Source organism: Chinchilla lanigera, unplaced genomic scaffold (genome assembly GCF_000276665.1).
Source record: "Chinchilla lanigera isolate Chin_1 unplaced genomic scaffold, ChiLan1.0 scaffold00031, whole genome shotgun sequence".
Taxonomy (NCBI): Eukaryota; Metazoa; Chordata; class Mammalia; order Rodentia; family Chinchillidae; genus Chinchilla; species Chinchilla lanigera.
Window position 1 is genome coordinate 18,721,907 of NW_004955432.1, and position 21,651 is coordinate 18,743,557.

The window sequence follows — 21,651 nt, forward strand, 5'->3', positions numbered from 1 at the left end:
GGTACCGGAGAAAAACAAAAACAAACAAACAAAAAAACACAATAGGATGAATGCTGAAATGTGATTTTATATTTTAAGTTTTGGCTTACCCACAAAAAATCCCTTTTATAGTCAAAGGAGTTCCCTGGAAATAAAAATTGCAGTTGAGGAAAGGAAAGGAAGGTCATTATACAAGTAATGATCAAAAAAGATGTATAATTTGATACCCTAATGTTCAAACTAAATGATTAGTTCTCTTTTTGTGGTCTCAAGAGAGTGAAAGATCGGGGGTGGGGTTTCCCTTGTGAAATCCATAGTGAAGGAAATACAAAGATGAGCACTAATCTGCCTATTTTGTTTTTAAAAAAGGAAATATTCACATTTCTGTATCCTACCATTCACCCAGTATGTCTTAGCTAAAAACAATCTTCATTCTTTGTGTTTTTGCATTTCAAGAAATATGGATTCTCACGATTATATCAAGCTTTATATTGTCTTACTTTTTTTTTGACTTAAGATAGTAAGCCAGTATTTCAATAAATATTAAGTAAAATAATAAAGTTTATAAACAGGGAAGCTTTTGAATTTAAGTAACAGAACTATATTTTCCTGTTCATGCTCTGTGGATATCATATCCTTTGGAATTATGTTGCTAATTGATAGAGTAAACTAATCCAAGATAAAATTAATCCAAGTAACACATTAATTCAGCTGTTTTAAGCAATCTGTCATAAAGTCTGTGATAAACATACCTCCAGTTTTGTAACTTCACACATAATGGAAGGTGATTCTTTGAATCCTTCACCAAAAACTTTCACCACCACACAATTGTATTTTTGAACATCGCAGAATCCAGCATTCTCAAGCTCTGTAATTTCAGGTTTGTCTTTGGGAAAAAATTGTGACAAGTAGAACATTTTTTAATTTCAGGAAAAAGGTACCGAATTAAAATTTCCAAATTAATGTCACCTAATTTCAATTTCCAAATTAAAAGTATATGTGAAATAGTACTTCAAAGACTGAATATCCTAAGAATTATTTCATCAAATATTAAGCAGAATTTGGTATAAAAGAAGTATTATCTTAACATCGTACCAATAACAATGTCATTACAGATACTACCAGTGCTTAAGTATACAAATATCATGAATTTTTTAATAATGTTTGATATCAACTAAGGACAAGTGTTAAGAAATAATTGCTATAATGAAATAGGCTTTGGCTTTGCCACTTAGTTTGTATCACATAGATGGGTAAAGATAAACATACTTTAATAAAAAGATAATGTTAATCAGTGCAATACTTAACAATTTAAAATTCTTAATTTAACATGTAGAAAAGTTTCCAAAATTTAAATATGCTGCTGTTCTAGCATTATTGATATTTTTGGGTGTCACTAATTACTATCCTACATGCTACCATAATTTCATATGTACTACTCCATTATAGGAGAAAAATATTCTTTTGTAAGGAAAAATGTCTTTATTGTTTGAAATATAAAAGAGTGAACAAAAGTTGGCATGACATTTCTTCTCAATGAAGTTTTAAAAATGTAATGCTAAATATGTATATGTATACACAGGATAGCTAGGATAATTGTACTACTAATATTTGTTGGTTTATTGAAAGGAACTGTTAATATGTAATTGTTTGACCAGTCTTACATGCCTATATCGGGTTATCTGTGCAGCCATTTTGAAGATAACATTATGTAATATAACAACCATTGTTAATATCCTATCACCTTGTTTTGAAATTCTGTATCACTTTTCTTGTTCTCTATGCTGTTGTGCTAACGTATTTTTGTTATTTTGGTTTTTAAAATGAAAAGCAAAATTTGGTCTTTAAAATGAAAAGCAAAATTTATATGTATATACAAGGATAGCTGGGAGAGGTGCATTGCTGATGTCTGTGGTTTATTGAAAGGAACAGTCAGTGCTTAAATTATTTTTCTTGACTAATTTTGCACACTTGAATCTGTTAACCAGAACGACTCATCTGAAAACAATATGCAGTATAAGAACTACTGTTGAACTCCTACCATCTTGTATGGTGAAGCTCTGCATCATTTCCAGTTCTTTTTTATTACTTGTTACTGTCTTTGATTGTTTGATCAATCTTACATTCTTATGTCTGGTGGACTGAGCAACTTCGCTGAAGATAACAGTATGTAATGTAGCAACTACTGCTAATTCCTGTCATTTTGTTTTGAGGTCATGTATCATTTTTGATGTTTTTGTGTTGTTTGATTTTGTCTTCATTGTTGTTTTGTTAGTTTTTTTAATCTTTAAAATAAAAAAATGAAAATATAGTGCCACTTAGTGCAAACTCTTGAAAATATCTAGACAACCACATTTAATATGATATAAAATGTACTTAATACATTATAATGATAAAAAGCAACTCATAGGTACAATTGAAATTGCTTGGGAAATACTGAATCCCATATAAATAGGACTTCATTTTTTCTTTTTTTTAAAAATATGGCATTTAATAGGGTTCACAAATCTAGCTTCTCTCATCTTTGTTCTTGATACAGTTCAATAGAAAAGCAAGCAACAATTAATTTTCCTGCTTTTTAAACTTTGACAGTTCCAGAAAAAATTCTTATGGCAGTCAGAGTTAACTGACCTTCATATGTTTTCCTGTACCCAGACTTTGTAAGAGCATACATTACCTGTCTCTGTAAATCCTGGTTGTCAACATAGATAAATGCAGTTCATAAAAGCATGATATCTTTGCCTGAGTTCCACTGAAATCTGACTGAGTATAACTTTACTAGCACAGGGTTCAAACAAAATCATAAGTCATGTGTAGGTACAACCCTAAAATTATGAAAAAAACTCATGTGTAAGTATATTCCTTCATATATCCAGTAAGAATTCATTCAGTGATTTCTTTGCATGTTATGTTACTGTAGGGGATACAGGAATGAACAAAACACTCTCTGCCTTCATGGCTTTTACAATCTAGCACAGGAAAAAAACAAATGAAAAATAAGAAATGTATCACTGTTTCCAGGAATGTGGAGAAAATTACATTAAGTACGCTAAGGGAGGTAAAAGCTACAGCACTGTTATTTTGGATGGCCATGGAGGGGTTTGCTTAGAATGTGTGACTCAGCAGCGGAGGGAAGGTCATCCACCGTGAAGACCTGCGGTATGCTCCAGGGAGAGGCCCCAGTGAAAGTGAAGGTCCTAAGGAAGGAACAGGCCGAGGAGCAGCCGGGGTGGCTTGGAGCAGGGGCTAATGGGAGGACAGTAAGGGGAGCCTCGGATTATCTAGGACCTTCCAAGCCATGTAAGGTTTATGAGTTTTACTCTGAAAAAAAAAAAAAAAAAAAAAAAAAAAAAGGAGCACAGCTCCAGAGGATTTCAGAAGAGGAACAAGCAACATGACCTGACTTCCATATCCAGGAGCTCATTCTGACCGCTGCTGCATGAACATAGGCCTTGGGGAAATCGGGGGTCACCCCAGGGAAAGGGGGCGTGGCTTGGAGAGGGGCACAGATGAAGTGCTTGAGGCTACAGCTGGAGTTCGTAGTAGTGAATCCAAGCGGAAGCACAAGAGGAAACAGCCCAGAATGACTTCAGGTCTCTAACTTGAACGGTTAGGGAGAGGAAGTTGGCGCTTGCTAAGGTAGAAGAGGTCGTAGATGGAAAAGCACAGCCCGGCGGTTACAGAAGGGAAATCAAGACTTACGTGCTTACTGGTTAAACGAAACAGATCAACATTTAACAGAAATCCTTGCTGTAACAGATTGAGAGAAAATGGTTTGTACTACATACGGGGGTTAGAGAAAATGATTTCGTGTGAAGAGCAACATAGTAACAACACAGTGCTTAAAATATACCAAGTTTGACTTTTAGGGGGAAAAAGATTGTTGTCTAGAATTAGAAGGACCTAATGAAAAGAAAGGCTTTGAGGATGAGAGAACCTGGCACTTTCCAGACAGGCACTTATGCCACTGAGCTACATCCCCAGCCCAGAACCTGGCGCTTTCAAGGGACAGTACAGAGACAAAGTGCCCGAGGCGGAAGGACAGACGGGAGGACAGACACGGTGACACTAGAGGGGACGAGCTCAGAAGGGTGTTGTGTGGCAGGTTACGGTGTCCCTCCCGGGCCACCTCTAAGACTTCAGCTTTTACGGATGGAACACATTTTGGAAATGATTAACACACTAATGAATGTAACTTGGGTTTCCCTAGATAATCTTAATAAATTCTAAGATACTGCAGGCGAAAAAGTACAGACATTTGCATGATCAAATGTCCTGCACCACGTCAAAGGCAGACGGGCTTCACTTACCATGGGGATCGCTGCAGTCATAGGAGCTGAAGCCCGGGAAGCACGCGCAGCCCCACTCCATGCACTCGCCCCGGCCGCTGCACAAGCTGGGGCATCTCAGAACCAGGAGGATGTCCTCCACGGCCTTGCCATGTGTTCCTGTGTTATGTTTCCCCTCTTCCAAGACCCTCCTTTCACATTCATTTTCTAAAAGGGCCAAACCTGCTCCTGCCCAGCGCACATCATCTTTCAACAGAACATCCTTCACGCACATACGGATGGCATCCTCCACTCTCTTGCCAAGAAACCCGAGGCAGAGCTTTCCAACGCTAGAGTTGGCGAGTGTCTGCTCACACACAGCCAAGGTGCTGTACTCGGTAAGACCAGAGGGTGTGGGCCAGGAGGGGACAAAGTCTTGGTGAACATCTGCAACATGGTCTTCAGGGAAAAAATAAGTAAACCCTTCCAGGCTGGTTTGGCCGGGACCTCGAAGAGCAAACGAAGGAGGAAATTCGTTAAAGTTCTGCCGTTTCCACCTCTTCTGTCTTTGCCACCGTGTCTCTTGCTGATGGCCGGCTTCATCCTGTGTTTGCTTCTCACTGTCCAAATACTTCGACGCCGCTGGCTCTGCCTTCCCGGGATACTGCAAGTTTAAGTCTAGCTCTGTTAGGTTCACTTGCAGCTTTTCTTGCAGTAAGAAATTCAAATTATTCTCCTCTCCAGATGTCTGTTTTCCTATCCCTCCGACAAGAACTTCAGAATTAATATATTCAGCAGTGACATCTAGTTCTGGTATCAAAGAAGAAAATCTGAGATGTCTGAGGTCTTTGCAACCTGAAGCAATTTCTGATTGAGAAACACCATCCGGATGATTAGAAAATCGGTAATCTGAGGCAGTGTCCAGCGAGCAGCTACAGTAGGGTGGTTTTGCAGGCAATGTCAGAGAAACCGGCAACGTGTCAAACATGCTTTGTCCTGGTAAAATTCTTCTCAGTGGAAAAAGGAAAGACTCATTATTTGAATGAGAACGTTCAATCCCCAGTAATGCATTTTTAAAAAACATGGAATCACCACCCACTTAAATAAAAGTTTATTTCTTACCTCCATTCATTAATAAAAGCGACCAAATCATTAAAATCTTGATCAATTTTGATCCCATTTCTATCATGGAAATCGTTTGCTGGGTTTTCATTGAAGGTACCACAGAGGCCCAGAGTGTTCCGGTAATCCAAACTAGGGGCTCTGATTGTTAAGCTCATGCCCCATTCACCAAGGTCGGAGCGGATAAATGCTCCAGAGGAAAACCAAACCTGAAGCACAGAAGTAATCAACAGAGGAAAACAATGTTGAATCCATATTCCATATGGGTCAAGAAAAGAAGTTTTACTTAAGAAATAAAACACACTGAGTTGGGGCCACAGATATAGCTCAGCAGTACAGCGCCTGCCTGGCAAGCGCAAGGTCCCGAGTTCTATTCCTGGTACCAAAAACAAAACAAAAAAACACTGAGTTATTCCTTCCATACAGAGAGAAATACTGATTTTATAGATGATAACTTTTGTTAATCCTATATTTCCAAGTAATAGATTTTTGTGCTGCTGATTTGAAATTTGAGCTCCATATTGAACTTATTGAGATATATGATTTGTAACTCTTTTCAATAATTTGCACTAAAATGTGGTATTTTACATAACAAAAGTTACAAACCTTAGGAATAAGGTTTCCCGAGTCAGGTTGCTGATGATAGTCACTTAATATGGCACTTGACTACCAAGTAATAGATTCACACAGAGTGAATATAATTCCAGAGGAGTACATATAAATATCGTCTTACTGTTTTAAGCTCATCAAATCAGAAGCCAAATTATAACCAGAGGCTGCCTGGAAATCAGGGCAAAAGGAGTTTCTTGAACGATTCTAATAGCTTCTACAATCCAACCACAAGCAACTTCTCTCTACTGGAGGAAAGTCATCCGTCCCAGACCAGCCACCTGGAGGTATATGTGGAGAAACTGTCTTTCAAAAGCCAATAAAGGTATACTTCCTGCGTTTTCTTCTCTAATTCATATTTCTCTTTAACATTTTTTAAATTTAACAATAGTGCTTGTTTTTACAAGAATAGTTTTGTGTTCACTGCAGCAAATTAAGGATTACAGAAAATAAAAAAATCTTACAATCCCCCTTAAGACAGCCAGTTTTCTCGCAGATTCTTCAAACCCCTTCTGGATATTATAGAAGTATCCCTGCTTGTCTACAAGTACAGCCCTACTCCACCATTTGCATGACTACAATGTGTTCTACATCAATTATATTTAGAAGTTCAGCTCAATTTAATTGATCACAGATTACCTGTAACTTTTCCCTCGCACACGTAAGGATACAATAAATTATCACTGGGGTTTTGTACACCCTGAGTTATGTTATGGCAGTTAATTCCCAGAACTAAATTTTTTTGTTAAAATGACATACACAGGTAGATTAAGATTATATATAATACATATGCTTTCCAGAAAGACTAACTTTCCTACTATCTCCTCTTGCCAAAATTACATGGAAGATGTTCTATCTGTATTTATCTAGTTGATTACTAATGAGGTTAACATACTCATTTTAGTTGATTATACGAATTTTGGACATATTCATGAGTGTCATTCCTTTGGGAACTGCCTTTTATATTATTTGCTCTTTATAACTAGAGTGCGGATTAAATATTAGATGAGGGTGAGAATTTTACAAACTGAATATATACTTTATATGTAGGAAATATTTTCCCAGTTCTTGATTTGCATTTTGTTCTTGATGATGGGATTCAGATCTGTAATGCTACATTCAAAAATTATGGTTCACCTCACCAGACATTATAAAAATGTTATATGTTATTTGTTTGATACTTCTTGAAATTAAATTGCATTTGCTTGAAATTTAGCCTTTCAAAAGATGACAGGAAGCCAGCCATGGTGGTTCACGCCTGTAATCCCAGCACTCAGTGGGCTGAGGCAGGAGGATCATTGCAAGTTCAAGGTCAACCTGAACTACAAAGTGAGCTCAAGGCCAGCCTGAATTGCATAGCCAGATCTTGTCTCAAAAAGACTTAAAAAAAAAAAAAAGAAAGGAAAGAAAAGATAAAAGAAAAGAAAAGGAAAGAAAAGAAAAGAAAGACGAGAGGAAGATGAATATCACCTTAAGGTACAAACAGCTCACACATATGAAATAGTATTTTAAAAAAAACACTAACAATTATATTATCTTGGGTGGATTTCTTGACCCTCTTTTCTCTTCCTGCTTATCTATTTCTCTACCAACCAGTTGCTGACACGGCGATGCATAGTTCACTAGAAAGCTGGTTACATATTCCTGAATATTTAATTTTAATTTTCTGTCATATTTGTCTATTGTACTTTTTCTTTTTTCTCCATGAGCTTTTGTCACTTTATTGTTAACCACTGAATATTACCCAACATTCGAGATGTAACTGTAACTTAACTGTACAACACAAAATTATGCTAATGGTAGAAGCCTGTCGGAATTTACCAAATAGTCATTAGTATAGTTTTATATTGCTGTATGGACATGTGCTGTCAACTGCTAATGATAAAAGTCATGAAAATTGATATGTAAATGGCTGTTCCTCCTTAGAAAAATTCACACAGCTTTAAAAATGGATTAAATCCACTTTAATCCTAATCTACAAATAGATGATAAACAGCAAATATAACTGGCAATTTTTCAACACTGTAACAAGCTGCTGTAGCAACGGCAATGCACACAATTCAAAATGAAGACAATTAACAAAAATCCAATGGAAGTTTTCTTAGACACCATCAAAAGCATTTATATGGGTAATCCACAAAGTTGTCATATGAAATGTTAAGTAATGGAAGTTAGATTTGACAGTTTTACCTATGTGGTGTCTACTTGTGTGTGGTAGCTAAAAAACACTGTAGTTTCATAGGCCATCTAAAAGCTATTTTTTTAAAATTTATTTTATTTATTTATTTATTTATTTATTTTGTCATTTTGACACAGGGTCTCTCTATGCAGTTGAGGCTGGCCTTTGTAGCCCAACCTGGTCTCGAACTTGCAACGATCGTCCTGCCTCAGCTTCCCGTATGCTGGGATTACAGGCATGCGCCACCATGCTTGACTAAATACTATTTTCTTGAAAAGACTAATATTGAAAAATGGTAGCTCCTAATTTAACGGAGATGATTAAAAGTTCATCCAAAATGACAAAGAGAAAAGCTATTTTGAAAATGAAAGAGGCATACATACCGTGACTTTTCTTCCCAAGTAAGATTCACTTATCTTGATATTGCTCGGTACATCCTGGCTCTTCACGAATAAATATGGCTGTGACTCCTGCCGCTGACCATTGCACATGTCGAAGGTCACCAGAACCCCTTCTTCTCTGGCAACAAACCCGCAGTTACACGACGCGGGGTAGTAGAGGCTCCCGCAGTTCCATTGACGCACATGGATCTCAAAGTCACGTGATGAACTCTTATACAGCACAAATGTCCCAGTCTTGAAATTATCATATATCCTATCATTAACAGAAGGGAACTGCGTCAAGAGTGAGTACAAAATATCACAACCGCATAAGCCAGACATTTGTATGAAAGACATTTAGAGGCGTTCGATACATTTTGGTGTTTGAGGAATCCACACTCCCGACAGGCTGGAGTCGGGAGCGTTTATGGAGGTGCTGAAGGAGACAAGGTGGTGATGAACGTCTGGGTCTCTCCCACTGGCTTCCCTCCCACCACTCCCGTCCGGCCGCACACCTGGGCAGGGGCCCCCTGAAGGTGTGTGCACCTGGCTGTCCGCTGCGTCTTCAAGTACTCATCCGGCTGCCACCCTCACTTGCTGGCTTTCTGTGTCCATCTTATTTGTTTGTTATTATTTTACTTTGGGGCTGGTACTGGGGAATAAGCCCGGGGCTTTGCACTCAGCTATGTCCCTCAGTTATTTAGTTATTTATCTAGAGATGTGGCCTTGTTAAGTTGTTAAGTTAGCCAGGCGGGGCTAGCACTTCCACCTCAAACAGCCAGAACAGTAAGATTATAATGTGTGCAACCATACCTGCATCCATTTGTTTGTTTGAGACAGGGTCCTGCTTTGTAGTCTTGCTAGCCTTGAGCTCACTGTGTAGCCCAGGTTGGCGTCAGATTTGCAGCCATCCTCCTGCCTCAGCCTCCGAAGTGCTGGCTTTACAGGTGTGCACCACCATTCCTGGCTCCATTCTATTTTAATGTAAACTGCAAACGCTACTTCCAGCCTTTTCCCACTTCTGGTTAACTTTTCTTCCTGGCATGCGTCTACCTCAGGCACTGTAGATATTTTATTTATTGCTGCTGTTTATGCTGCCCTTCACTTATTCAAAGGTCAGTTCCACAGGGGCAGGGAGAGCTCCTCTATTTTGCTCCCTGCTATGGACCCAGCATTTAAAACATGGCGCAGGACATCGCCTTGGGTTAGGTTGCATTAAATGCATCACTGCTGTGCTTCCTGAAGGATTGCCACCAAAACTTTTTGTTTTGTTCACTTTGTGTTTATGTGTTGGTGTGCCTGTTTGAGATGGGCTCTGAGTGTGTAGTTCAGGTTGGCCTTGAACTCCTGGCAACCCTTCTGCCTCTGTATCTCAGGCGCTGGGATTTCAGGCATACACACCATGCCCAGTCTCCAGCGAAGCTTCTAAGCCTTCGGTTATAACCATTTACACTTCGTCAATACTTCCCCAGGTCTGTGCAGTGTCATTTTTACTGGGGGGTTTCTATTGTATTCATTTACATTGAATAATTTTACTGACAATCATCCCATTGCAATAAAAAACATCTTGCATCATGACTTCAATTTTCACTCAAAATGAGCTATCATTTTCATTTATGACAGCTAAGTATTAGGAACTCCCCCAGAGCAACACCACTGAGTATACTCTTACAATGTAGATATTAATAGCAGCATTGTTTAGATAACTTTTGGTCATTTTTGCCAACTCTTCTTTAATTCCAGAGGCACATACCTAGACATTCATGATGGTTATACCAGTTTTTCCCCAGAGTATTCATCATGAATTAGGAGTGATTAGTTTTTAAAATAGTCTACCATGTTAGTTTAATCATTTTGGTTAGACTTTGAAGATTGTTCTATTATTATATAGAAATGTAACAGTAAATATCTTTACTGCAAATACTTTAATCATTTTTGAAAGTAAAGAATGGCCAAGCAAAAACAGTTGTCTGTATTTTTTAATGTTTATTTATTTATTTATTTATTCATTTTTTGGTTTTTCTCCGATACCAGGAATCAAACTCATGACCTTGCGCTTGCCAGGCAGGCGCTGTGCCACTGAGCTAAATCCCCAGCCCTGTCTGTATTTTTAAATAATCTTTACTTCTACAAATTCAGGCTCACACCTATTACACATTTTTGCTAAGGACTAAATCCACAGCAAAAATATGTGTGTAAACAGACTAGTACCTTGAGAAAGCCAGTGACAGCAATACATGCTGTTCTTTCTAGCTTATCAGTGACTAGAACTAAAAAATGATAAGATATGCTGGTTAGAACAAAACAACAATAGAAACAAACAGAAACTACTAACAGAAAAACTTACCTGCCATCAAAGGTTATTATATGTGGGTCAGTAAATGAATAACAGTAAGCGGTTGGGATGTCCTTAACTGTGATCTTAAAAACAAAAATACTTCGGTAAATAGAACCATTAGTCATTATTTAGGGACAATAAATAGCTTGGCAGTTGCAACGAATTCCTGTTTTTATCATTGCCTTGAAAGTGGAATCATTTAAAAACTTAGATAATGTATCAAGTAATTTTAGATGAAAATTGATGGTATAGTGACAACATATAAGTATCTTTAAAGCTTAGATTATAAAAATCATTTTCTGCTTTGTCAACCTGGATGCTGTCTGGAACGTAGTTGTTCCACAGGAAATCCTCACTAACTATCGGCTGCACCATGATGATTGTAACTCTGTCACCATCTGGGGCAAAGCCTGGAACCGCGGTGTAGTTCACAAGCGCGTAACTGCAGGTTCCATCGTCACAGGGTGATGTCTGGTGAAGGTCCACGCGGCAGGAAGACAGTGCCAGACTTAAGCCGAGGTGTTCTTTATCTGTTTGAATGAAAAAAGTACGTTGAAAATTCTCCTAACGGTATATATCCTACGCAAAACCTGTGGCACTTTTATTAACATCAAACAATGAATGAAAAGATTAGTCTTAAATTCTTTCTTAAAATATACTGTCTCAATTTTTGTCCAAATTAAAACAAAGCTATAATGTATATGCATATACATATGCATATATATATTACTATTTTTGATAAAGTTAAAAATCCATGTACAACTAGATAAAATTCAAAAGCAATAAATAACACAAAAAAAATAGACATGGAAAATGCTAAACATCTGATCTGATCAATACATATTGCATACATGTATTGAAGTATCACACTGTACTCTATAAAGATATGCAAGCATCATTTATTAACATAGTTACAGAATTTTAACAAGACAAAAATCAATAAATAAAAGTGATTCTGTAAAAATCAAAATTCAAAATATTGAGGAATATAATTTCATCTTTTTCTCACAACAGTTGGGCTTGGGCTTAGGGCTCAAGTACTTCTTGAATATTTTTTAGAGCATGTGTTCCTCCTCCATCCAATGGTTCAGTGGCAGCGTACATTTAATTATTTATACAAGGTTCATCATCTTAAAAATTGAAAATATAAAACAAATCAGGTGCCCCTCAAACCAGTAGTAAGCTGCTTCCCTTTTCACTTTGCAAACACCCCAACATATTTAAAACCCTGAGGTGCTCCTTAGTTATGCTGCAAGGATTAAGAAAATGAATTTGGGAAAGAAAAGGTAACATGAAATGAAGGAACTCTAGAAATTTGTGTAACTAAACGAAAAGAATGGATTACCCCAAAAAACTGGGCATAAAGGATGCATGTTTCCATATACTACTGGTGACTACAAAGTCCTTCTGAGAATCAAGGAAGGAGAAAAATTAAAAGCTTTTCATCCATGACATCTCTAAATTCTCCATTCTATTTCCCTATTCATCTTTTATCTTGGGTATGCAGTTCCCACAAACTGTATGTGGCCTTTTTATTCTTTTGTTTCTCAGATTTAATTAGGTATAGCATGAGCTTTAAGACCTAGTTAACTGGCTTTTGGTGTATTTACTAAGTAAATGCTATGTTCTAGAGTGACCAGTCAGAGATACATGAACAGAATGTTACTCACTCATAGGTTCTACGTTAATCTACCTATCTGTACTTGCTTTGAACCCAGGCTTGAGCGGGAAAGAACTCAGGAACCCAACCACTGCTATATGTGTCTTGTCCTTTTATACTCTATCTTGTCCAGTGGGAGGGTTCTGATGCTCTCTGTACGGCTGTAACAGCGCTGTACATGTGTCCATGCACCATAACTCTATAAAGGCAGTAATTTAAACAGAAAAAATTGTAAGACAAAAGATCTCAAACATAAGCTTCCAGAAGGGAAAGAAGTACGAAGAAAGCCTTATAAGATCCATAGTTCATAAACTGGAAATTTTGGAATAATTTATCAAACCTTCATTGGGATTTGGAAAAATCTTAAAAGAGCAGTTTGTCCCTTTCTGAAAACAAAGCAAAGAGAAGACTAAGTAGGAGGATAAAGAGAAGGGAAATGAAAAACAGGTGCAAGAGGAAAAACAGCAGGGAAACAGAAACATGACCATAGAAAGGAAGTCGTTCCCTTTGTAAAAAAAAAAAAAAAAATGTGTGCTTTGAGCTCAGGAAGAATAATTATGAATTGCTTCTTGGCAGGCATCAATTTGACTAGTATTGTTGGTATGATCTAGCCAGGCCAGGTAGCTCACGCCTGTAATCCCAGCACTTGGGAGGCTGAGGCAGGAGGATGGCCATGAGTTCAAGGCGAGAGAGACCCTGTCTCAAAACAAACAAAAAACATGATCGAGCTATAACTGGAGGTAAACACACAGCATAATTTATTATATGAGTACACTCCGGGAACTTTTCCTAGGGAAAAGAAAAGCATGAGTTACCATTCAAAACCTAGTAACAAAATTAAATGAATTTAGTGCACTACCTTGATTAACAGTTTTCAGTTCTAATGAGACTTTGCATTTTTGTTCAAATTCACTGAGCTCAGAACAGACGATGGGAACTGTGCTCTCGATCCTCAGCAGGTATTCCTTCCCATCTTCTGAGATGGTGTTCAATTCAGGTCGTAACTGATATAGGAAAATACGAGAGCAGTTATGTTAAACTGGAATTTATTTCTAAAGTATTCACCTTTACCAGTATAATTGTGGAAGCACTTTTTCTCAGAAGCTCATCTTTTGCTAAAGGAGCTGGTAGCAACTTAACTTTTTAACTAAACAAAACCTATTAAAACAAAACCAAATAACTATACCAGCAACATACAGAGAAGTACATGGAGTCACGACAAAGCTCTGGATTTAGACTCAATTTGGGTCCCAGAACATTCTGGGTAAGGTCCAGCCTGCCTTCGTGGTTCTAGCTTTGTGGTAGTCATTAGAAGTAGAGAAAATACAGATTTCCATATTCTTCTGCTTATTAGCTACTACTTGCTGAAGAACCAATGGACGAGTCTGGTTATTTTGAGGGGCTTACACTCACCACCTTCCTTAGAAATTTGGTTTTAGTACAGAAGTCCAAGTACTGTTGGCACTTGTAAAATCTCAACCTTCAGCTTATTTCTTTGCTTTGCACAGTTAGACCAACTAAGTATTGCTTAGGACTGTCCCTCCTCCAGTTCACCAGCCAAGTTGTTTTGGAAGCAGAGATTTTTTTTTTTTTAATGCTCTATGCTAGCAAGTCTTGACCAGCTCTTGAAACAGATGTTTCTTAGTACTGGCTATTTTCTCTGTTAGCTTAATTAGAAACAGTTTCTAGGGGCTGATCACTGGCCCTTCATGTCGTCTGCTGGGAGTTAGCGGTGTAGATCAAATGGTCCCTTCGTTCCCAAGTCTGAGCTCTGCTTCGCCTTAACCGTGGGTGTGCTACTCCGACAATGCAGTCTGTTCTTCGTTTCCTGATCACTGCTGTGTGTTCACGGGCTTTGCTAGCAAGAGGGTTTATCTTGGTCCTGAGTCCCAGCCCCATGACCTATCAACTTCCCCTTCTATTTTTGAACTGTGAGTAAGTCCAAGTCAAACTCCCGTTCTGTGAATAAGACCTCCCAGGTCCGCTGTGCTTGCTAGCTTTTATCTCTTGATATCCACTGTTACACACGTTCCCTCACTTTTGGTTCCCTGTCACCTCTGCTCACCTGTTAAAATAGCTCACTCGCTCTTAGACCCTGCTGCTACAATGCAACTCATAAAGCCCCGAGCTCTGAGGCAATTTTCTTCAGTCAGATCTCTACTTCCTGGCCTGGGACTGCTCCCCCAAAATGCACAATAACTAAACACTGATACGCCAACTTTTACTTACATGACAGAATGAGTGATGAGAACAGAGCCTTTGCATTTTCCTCATCTTTTTGCCATTTTTAAAAAACAAGATGAAGAAACACAAGTGCTCTGTTTATGACGATTTGAATTCTGAATTTTTAAAATTTTGTTTAGGATGCAAAAGCAGGACACATTCAGTAGAAACTACACTTTGAATTTTGATCTTTCCTTAGGCCGTGATAGTCATAAAATACCCTCCTCTGTTGCGGAACAAGGCAGGGCAGGGTACTACAGCCCCCAGAGAGTCGCGTGTGCTAAATGGCTAAGCTATTCCAGGGTTAAAGGAGGTTCGGCCCATTGAGTGATCTATGGCTCATACTATTTTCATCTTTTGATGAGTTTACGGGGAAGTAAGTTTATCATAGAACAAAGAACATCTGTATACCCCAACCTGAGTTCATCAACAGAGCTTTTCTTGCACATTAGAAATATTAGGATTGCCCTTCAAAAATACAGACTCCTGAGTTCCAACTTTCTGATTCAGTTTGTGCAAAATCCAGGCACACCATGGACAGATCACAGTGTGGGGAACAGCTCCCGAAGAATGTTTCTGGTCCCGCCCCATGGATACATACCTTGATGCCTGCAAAAAATTCTCTGCTTTCCCTGGCTAAACTCTGTACACGTGGTTTTTCCAAGAAAAAGACAGAAACACTACAGAAAATCTGTGAATACAGTTAACAAAGAGTTACCAATAAAATTATGGAGAAACATGCATAAATTATTGTCTTCACATTCTTAATTGGTAGACACTGCACAGTAGACAGAGGAACTAAGTACTTTAAATAGCTTCCTGAAATTTTACAAAAATTCCATCGTTATAAAGCATTACTTATCTGAACTTTAACGTAAGTTAAGGTATAGTACATTTTTATATAATATGTACTTGAAAGTAGATAAAAATGATATCATCACTGAGAAAAGCAAAGCACTATCTTCCAAATATAAGGATTTCATTTTAAAACCTGAAAAAGACATGTAAAGATTCATCAATAATAATCAGTACATTTCTAAAAAGAGGTGTTCATATACAGTCAGACTATATCACTGAGACTCATCTGATTACCACTAGAATTAACACAATTGCCTTGGAGAAAAAAATGAAGAAACATTGATGCTTTATATTCTGAGGACAAAATTCTCCATATATACACACACACACACACATATATATATATATATATAAAATGTTTGAAAAACAGTACATTCACAAAAATAAAAGATAATCCAATTTTTAACATACCCTATCTCCAAGTCTGAGATTTATGCCATCCAGTTCTAAAAGAGAGAACGTCTGCACTGTGATCTCTTGTTTCAGCTCTTCTTTGATCTCTTGAGAAGAAAGCCTAGACCAAGCTACGAGAAATCCCACCGAGGCGTTGGTCGGGGAAGCATCAAAAGCACACCTACAGAAAATCCTGGACTCCACCAGTTCCACCGAAACCTCTGGCCTTCCCGGAGGTGGAGGTGGCCATGCAGCCAGCTGCTGACCTGATGGGGGAAAATGCATAATCTGTGAATTGAAGATCTTGAAGAATGAAGACTGGTTTATGGGAAAAAGATACAAAGATTATAACTCTGGTAGTTCTTTTAAGGAAAAATGAAATACGTTCAGAAAAAATGGTTATTTTCTAGCAGTTGACAAATTAACACATTCATGTCTGATCTACCTATATGTATTGTTTGATAGCAGAGCAACTTGGCCTGTCAAGCTTATACGGATGCAAGTCATCTGCCTCTGAAGAAATCTGCTTCTTGAAAATAAAAGTAATTTACCTTGTTTTAGGCATTATCTTTTCTAAAGACTAAAGAAACGAAATTCAAGTTTTGTACATTATCATTTCTTGTTATGAAGGAAAAAGTCACTATCATGTAAAAGCAAAAGACTCTTTCACTTTTATAATTCACTCTTACAACTCAACGCCTGCCAAGAAGAGCTACTCATTCTGGGGATGATTACACAGACAATGAAATAAACTGTCAAGTGTAAAAACAATAATGCTACTTTTTTCGATTTTATGAGACTAAAACAAAAACAAAAATCTTTGGAAAACTTTTGAAACTTCAGAATTTATCTTGCAAATGCTCAGAGTTTTAAAAATGTATAAATACATCACATGAGTTTCTAAAAGAGGTTAGCTTCAATTTCTATTATGAAAAAATATAGATTGAAGAGAGAATAAATTTTAAATACAGCTAAAGTCTTTGATTTTTTTTTTTTTTTTGGCACAAATGCAGTCTTCCTGGAAAACAGAATGGAATTGTATTGCATGATCTAATTTCTCAGTGCTTTTTGCTGAACACTTGGTCATTATTTAACTATCAGAAGTATTGAATCAGCAGTTCTTGTTTATTTGAGGTTTTTTTTCCACATTATTGAAAAATGCTTTTATAGATATTGTGCTTGCAGGTTTCCTTGAATAGTTCTCTAAAATAGGTTTTTGGAAGTATAAATGTAGGTATAAATACATGCAGATTTTTAAGAATGTGGAGCTAAATGGCCACATTTTGTCATAAAAAAATCCTATCAATAGTTACACTTTTCCTTAATTCTCTGTACTTTGGCTAACTCAGGAATATTTACTAAGGCATGATAACATTACTCTTTATTTTTTACATCTGTTAGGTAGTAGCATTGTCTATTATCAGTATAATCCAACATTTAAAGCCACAGAATATAAATAGCTAGTTGAAACCACTAGTTTTTAAATATATACATTATGTTAAAGGAAAATCACTAATTTATAAATGCATTATTTAAACAGAAAATATTATACTTACCAATACAATCACCTCCAATTTCTGTTTCTTCGGGGCCACATTTGTGGAATTTTGTATCAGAAACAGCTGCAAAAGGTTAAGGTTTTCAAATTTATTCAACTGGGCTTAAAGGCATAAATATACATGTATCCAAAGTAAAATTCCTCCAAAAAGTACGTTTTAATATTAGACCAAGACTTTCTTAGTTGTACACTCTGTTGTTGGTTTGAAATAAATGTTTTCCTTGGAGAACAGGGCCTATATTTCAAAATAGTCAAAGCTTTAACATAGTGTTTTAAATTTGAATCTGCATCATTAAACAATGAAACACACTTGACAATATCAAAGTAAGAAGAGTTCTCGTGAAGAATGGAAATGCAATATGGTACGGCCACTTTGAAAGGCAATTTGGGAATTTCATAAACAAATATATTCATCCTATCGAAACCATGCTTTTTGGTGTCTACTCAAAGGAGATGAAAACTTCACATCAAAACTCAAACATGAATATTTATAGCACCTTAATTCACAACTAGGCAACTATCTAATTAATATTTTTGTGGTTTGGTTTTGTGTTTTAGAAATATTTCCTTAATCTATGATATTTATATTTTAGTTTCATTGAAGTTTTATATTTTAGCTTTTATATTTCAGTGTTTAAATTTTATATTTTTTATAATAAATGTTTTCCTGGAAATTGTATGTTTTAGCTTTTGGATCTTGGCATATAATTATCACAAGGATTTGGGGGGTTGCTCTTTTGTATTCTGATGAGAGGTATGGACCAAAGTTGCCTTTTTTGCGTATGAATGGTATCTCATGCGTGCGCAGACAATATTACTTTTCTATTACTGTGTTGAAAATCAATTAACTATATGCATGTCAGTCTGTCCCTGGGCTCCATTGTTTGCATTGAGCTTCTCAATTATCCCGATACAAATACATCCTACCCACACAAACCTAGCTTGTGCACCGTGTCAGACTGAGAACATTATCTTTCTTAACTAGTCTCTATTACGAGGTAAAATAGATAAGAAAGCCTTGTTTTCTTAGACATTTTTGACCAATAATGATATATTTACATCAAATTTAGAAGCCATTTGAAAAAAATAGAAAAGTAGAGTTGGGGTATTTGGCATTGGTTTTAAGAAAAAAGAATTAGTTATAAACCCCCGTAAAGTATTAAAATTGTCACTTTCTGTAAACCATTGGAAGAAATATTGGACCGTGGAGAAAACTTATGTTCTTTATGCTGACGTTAAGAGAGAAGATTTTCAAGAGATAAAAGTGCTAGAAACATTAAGTAAATTCGTTTTTCTAACAATGCTGGCTCAAATTTCATAGCTAGGAAAAGCAAACTTATTTTTAAGATGATATTTTATCCCATTAGGTAGTTAAAACGCAAAGCGACAGATTTGTGTGTGTGCGTATACGGTGCTCGGGGTTTCACACATGCTAGGTAAGCACCCTACCGTTGAGTTCTGCCCCAGTTGTAATGTTTCGTTTCAATACTCTAACACCTGAATAACTACAGTATTTGTTTTGCTGTATCTGTGTTTTGTGGTTGGTCCTTTGGGAAAATCTAATGGCTTCACAATGCAACTGTTTTAAGTGTTACTGACACAATTGTTAACGTTTGCTGGATTAACTGTTTGCCTCATTTGACAACAGCGATCTGTAAGAGTTTTGCAGGATTTGAGTCTCCTGTACAGATTTTGAGTTTCATTACTGTCTTAACAGTCCAAGCCAAATAAAAACCACCCAAATAAGCAAATAATGTCATGACATAGTTTCTGTTCTAGTCTTCTGCTTCCATGGAGTTTGACCACCAATTCTACCACTGTTATCAAGCACGGTGTTTCTGACGACAATAGATCACAACACCCTAATGTAAAGGGCACACTGTCCACTCCAAAGAGCTCCTGGTCCTAGTGCAGTATAGTCTGACTCTTTTCCTCTGTTTCTCTAAGGCATTTACATAGTAAGGACTCATAGATACTTATTCTATTCTTTGATAGTAGGAATTTATATATATTTGCTTATTTCATTGAGGGTTATATCCAGTTTATTTTTTTGTTTTGTTTTGTTTTGTTATTTTCAGACAGAGTCTTGCTGTGTAGCCCAGGCTAGCCTCAAACTTGTGGTGATCCTCCTGCCTCAGCCTCCTGAGTGCTGGGATTATAGGCATGCGCCATCACGCCCAGCCAGTTTACTTTTATGTATTTTCTGAGATACTACAGTAGAAAATAAACTCCATGAGGTCAGAGATCTCATCTGTCTTGTTCATATCTGTGGGCCCATAGCACAGGATATATGTTCATTTCACTCATTTCAGTGAGTGAAAGATGAAATAATATAAAATCCAGATTTTTATCATTTTTCTTACCATCTTTCATCCTTTAATAAAAGAGAGAGTGTGAGGAAGAAAAAATTTTTAATAGAATCACAGCATGCAGTGGGAAAATGGCGAGAAATCCGTTTTACATCAGCATATATTTTTAAGCGCTTTAAGAACTGACAGGTTGGGTGTAAAAATGGGTACTGCAATCCCAGCACTCAGGAGGCTGAAGTAGAATAGCTGCAAGTTTGGGGTCAGCATGGGCTACATAGTAAATTCAAGGCCATTGTGACCTATATAGTGAGACCCTCTCCCACCCCCCAGGGAAGAATCCCAAACAAACATGGGAAATTTAAGCTGGAACTCTGACTTCAACTGGCCAATAATGGAAGATCAATCTCGTACTGAGATTTGCATTAGCTCAGTAGAACCTATCCAGAGCACGGCACAAATACACCCACAGAGACCCACGAATGGCAGTTCATGTGTATCACCAACAATTCCTCACCTTCTGCACAGTAGCCCATGCATCCCTGAGTGGGCTGGAGAAAGTACACGGAAAAATTCCCACAGTTTCTTACAGACACCGGGATTTGAAAGAGACAGCAGTCTGTCCCGGGGCCCAACAAAAACTGCCACGTGGCACAAGCGGTCAGATGCCGGGTCTGCCCAGGAGGGGGCAGTGTTTCTGAGTCTCTCAGCGACAGCCAGATAGGGACCTGCGTTCCGCAGTGGTTCATCTTTTGTATCAGAGAAAACAAAAAAGGAAAATCTAATTCATTTTCACGCAGATGAATCAACTTTGACTTTTCTTGGAAACGATCTTCAAAATACAAAATTACTAATTATTATAAAGATCTGTTAGCTTGTACCTGTACCATAAAACAATAACAAATTACTAATCATTATAAAGATCTATTAGCTTGTACCTGTACCCCAAAACAATAGCAAATTTAAGGTATATTAAATTTAAAGGTAGATACCTCATCATTAATATGATGTTATTCAATGTATGTACTTCTACGTTACATTTTTATGATAAACTAGATAAATTTGATGTCTGGTCAATTACTGAAATAGACGATTTATTCTAAAATAAGATAAACCAAACATATCTTTCATACAGCACAAAGACAAATTGATTTTGAAATTTATGGCAAAATGTCTGGAAATAATATGTGTAAGAAATTAATGAATAGTTCAGGATCCAACAAAAACCAAGTGAATGTAAAGATTGTTCAAAATCTGGTGATGAAACAATCATTTAACAATTTGGAAAACAATGACATTAAAAGCACACTTGAAGACCATTATGAAAACCATCTCCAGGTAAAAAATGGAATTAAACAGATTTTTTTTTAAAGTAAATATTTGGAAGGAATTTATTTATTTTTTAGTTTTTGGTTTTTCTCCGGTACCGGGAACCGAACTCACGACCTTGTGCTTGCCAGGCAGGCGCTTTGCCGCTGAGCTAAATCCCCAGCCCCTTGGAAGGAATTTATTAAATGTATGATCTTGGCAAAGGCACTCAACATCCTTCTGTTTCATATTAGGTGGCTAACAGTATTCACCTTAAAGTGCTCTGGAAATAAGTAAATGAAATAATGTATGCAATGCAATGTGGGCCTGACAGTGGCTCAATGTTTTTAAGCCAGATTGTAATCCTTAGTCTTGCTATTTCCACATTTAAAAACAAAGAAAAATATCACAAAGAGAAGATTGATACAATTAAATAATTTTTAGAGCATAAAATAAATATTAGATAAGGA

The 21,651-nt window shown here is 37.0% G+C and overlaps 1 protein-coding gene across 1 annotated transcript in view; it reads right to left on the reverse strand.

Moving 5' to 3' along the window:
- The window catches only part of Vwde (von Willebrand factor D and EGF domains), a 65,488-nt gene that overhangs the window by 34,715 nt on the left and 9,122 nt on the right, over positions 1 to 21,651 (reverse strand). The window contains 11 exon segments of the mRNA XM_005388152.1: positions 732 to 865; positions 4,290 to 5,254; positions 5,370 to 5,578; positions 8,541 to 8,811; positions 10,885 to 10,958; positions 11,188 to 11,405; positions 13,395 to 13,539; positions 15,360 to 15,449; positions 16,028 to 16,275; positions 17,566 to 17,631; positions 20,391 to 20,622. Of these exon segments, the coding sequence (XP_005388209.1) occupies positions 732 to 865; positions 4,290 to 5,254; positions 5,370 to 5,578; positions 8,541 to 8,811; positions 10,885 to 10,958; positions 11,188 to 11,405; positions 13,395 to 13,539; positions 15,360 to 15,449; positions 16,028 to 16,275; positions 17,566 to 17,631; positions 20,391 to 20,622 (2,652 nt within the window).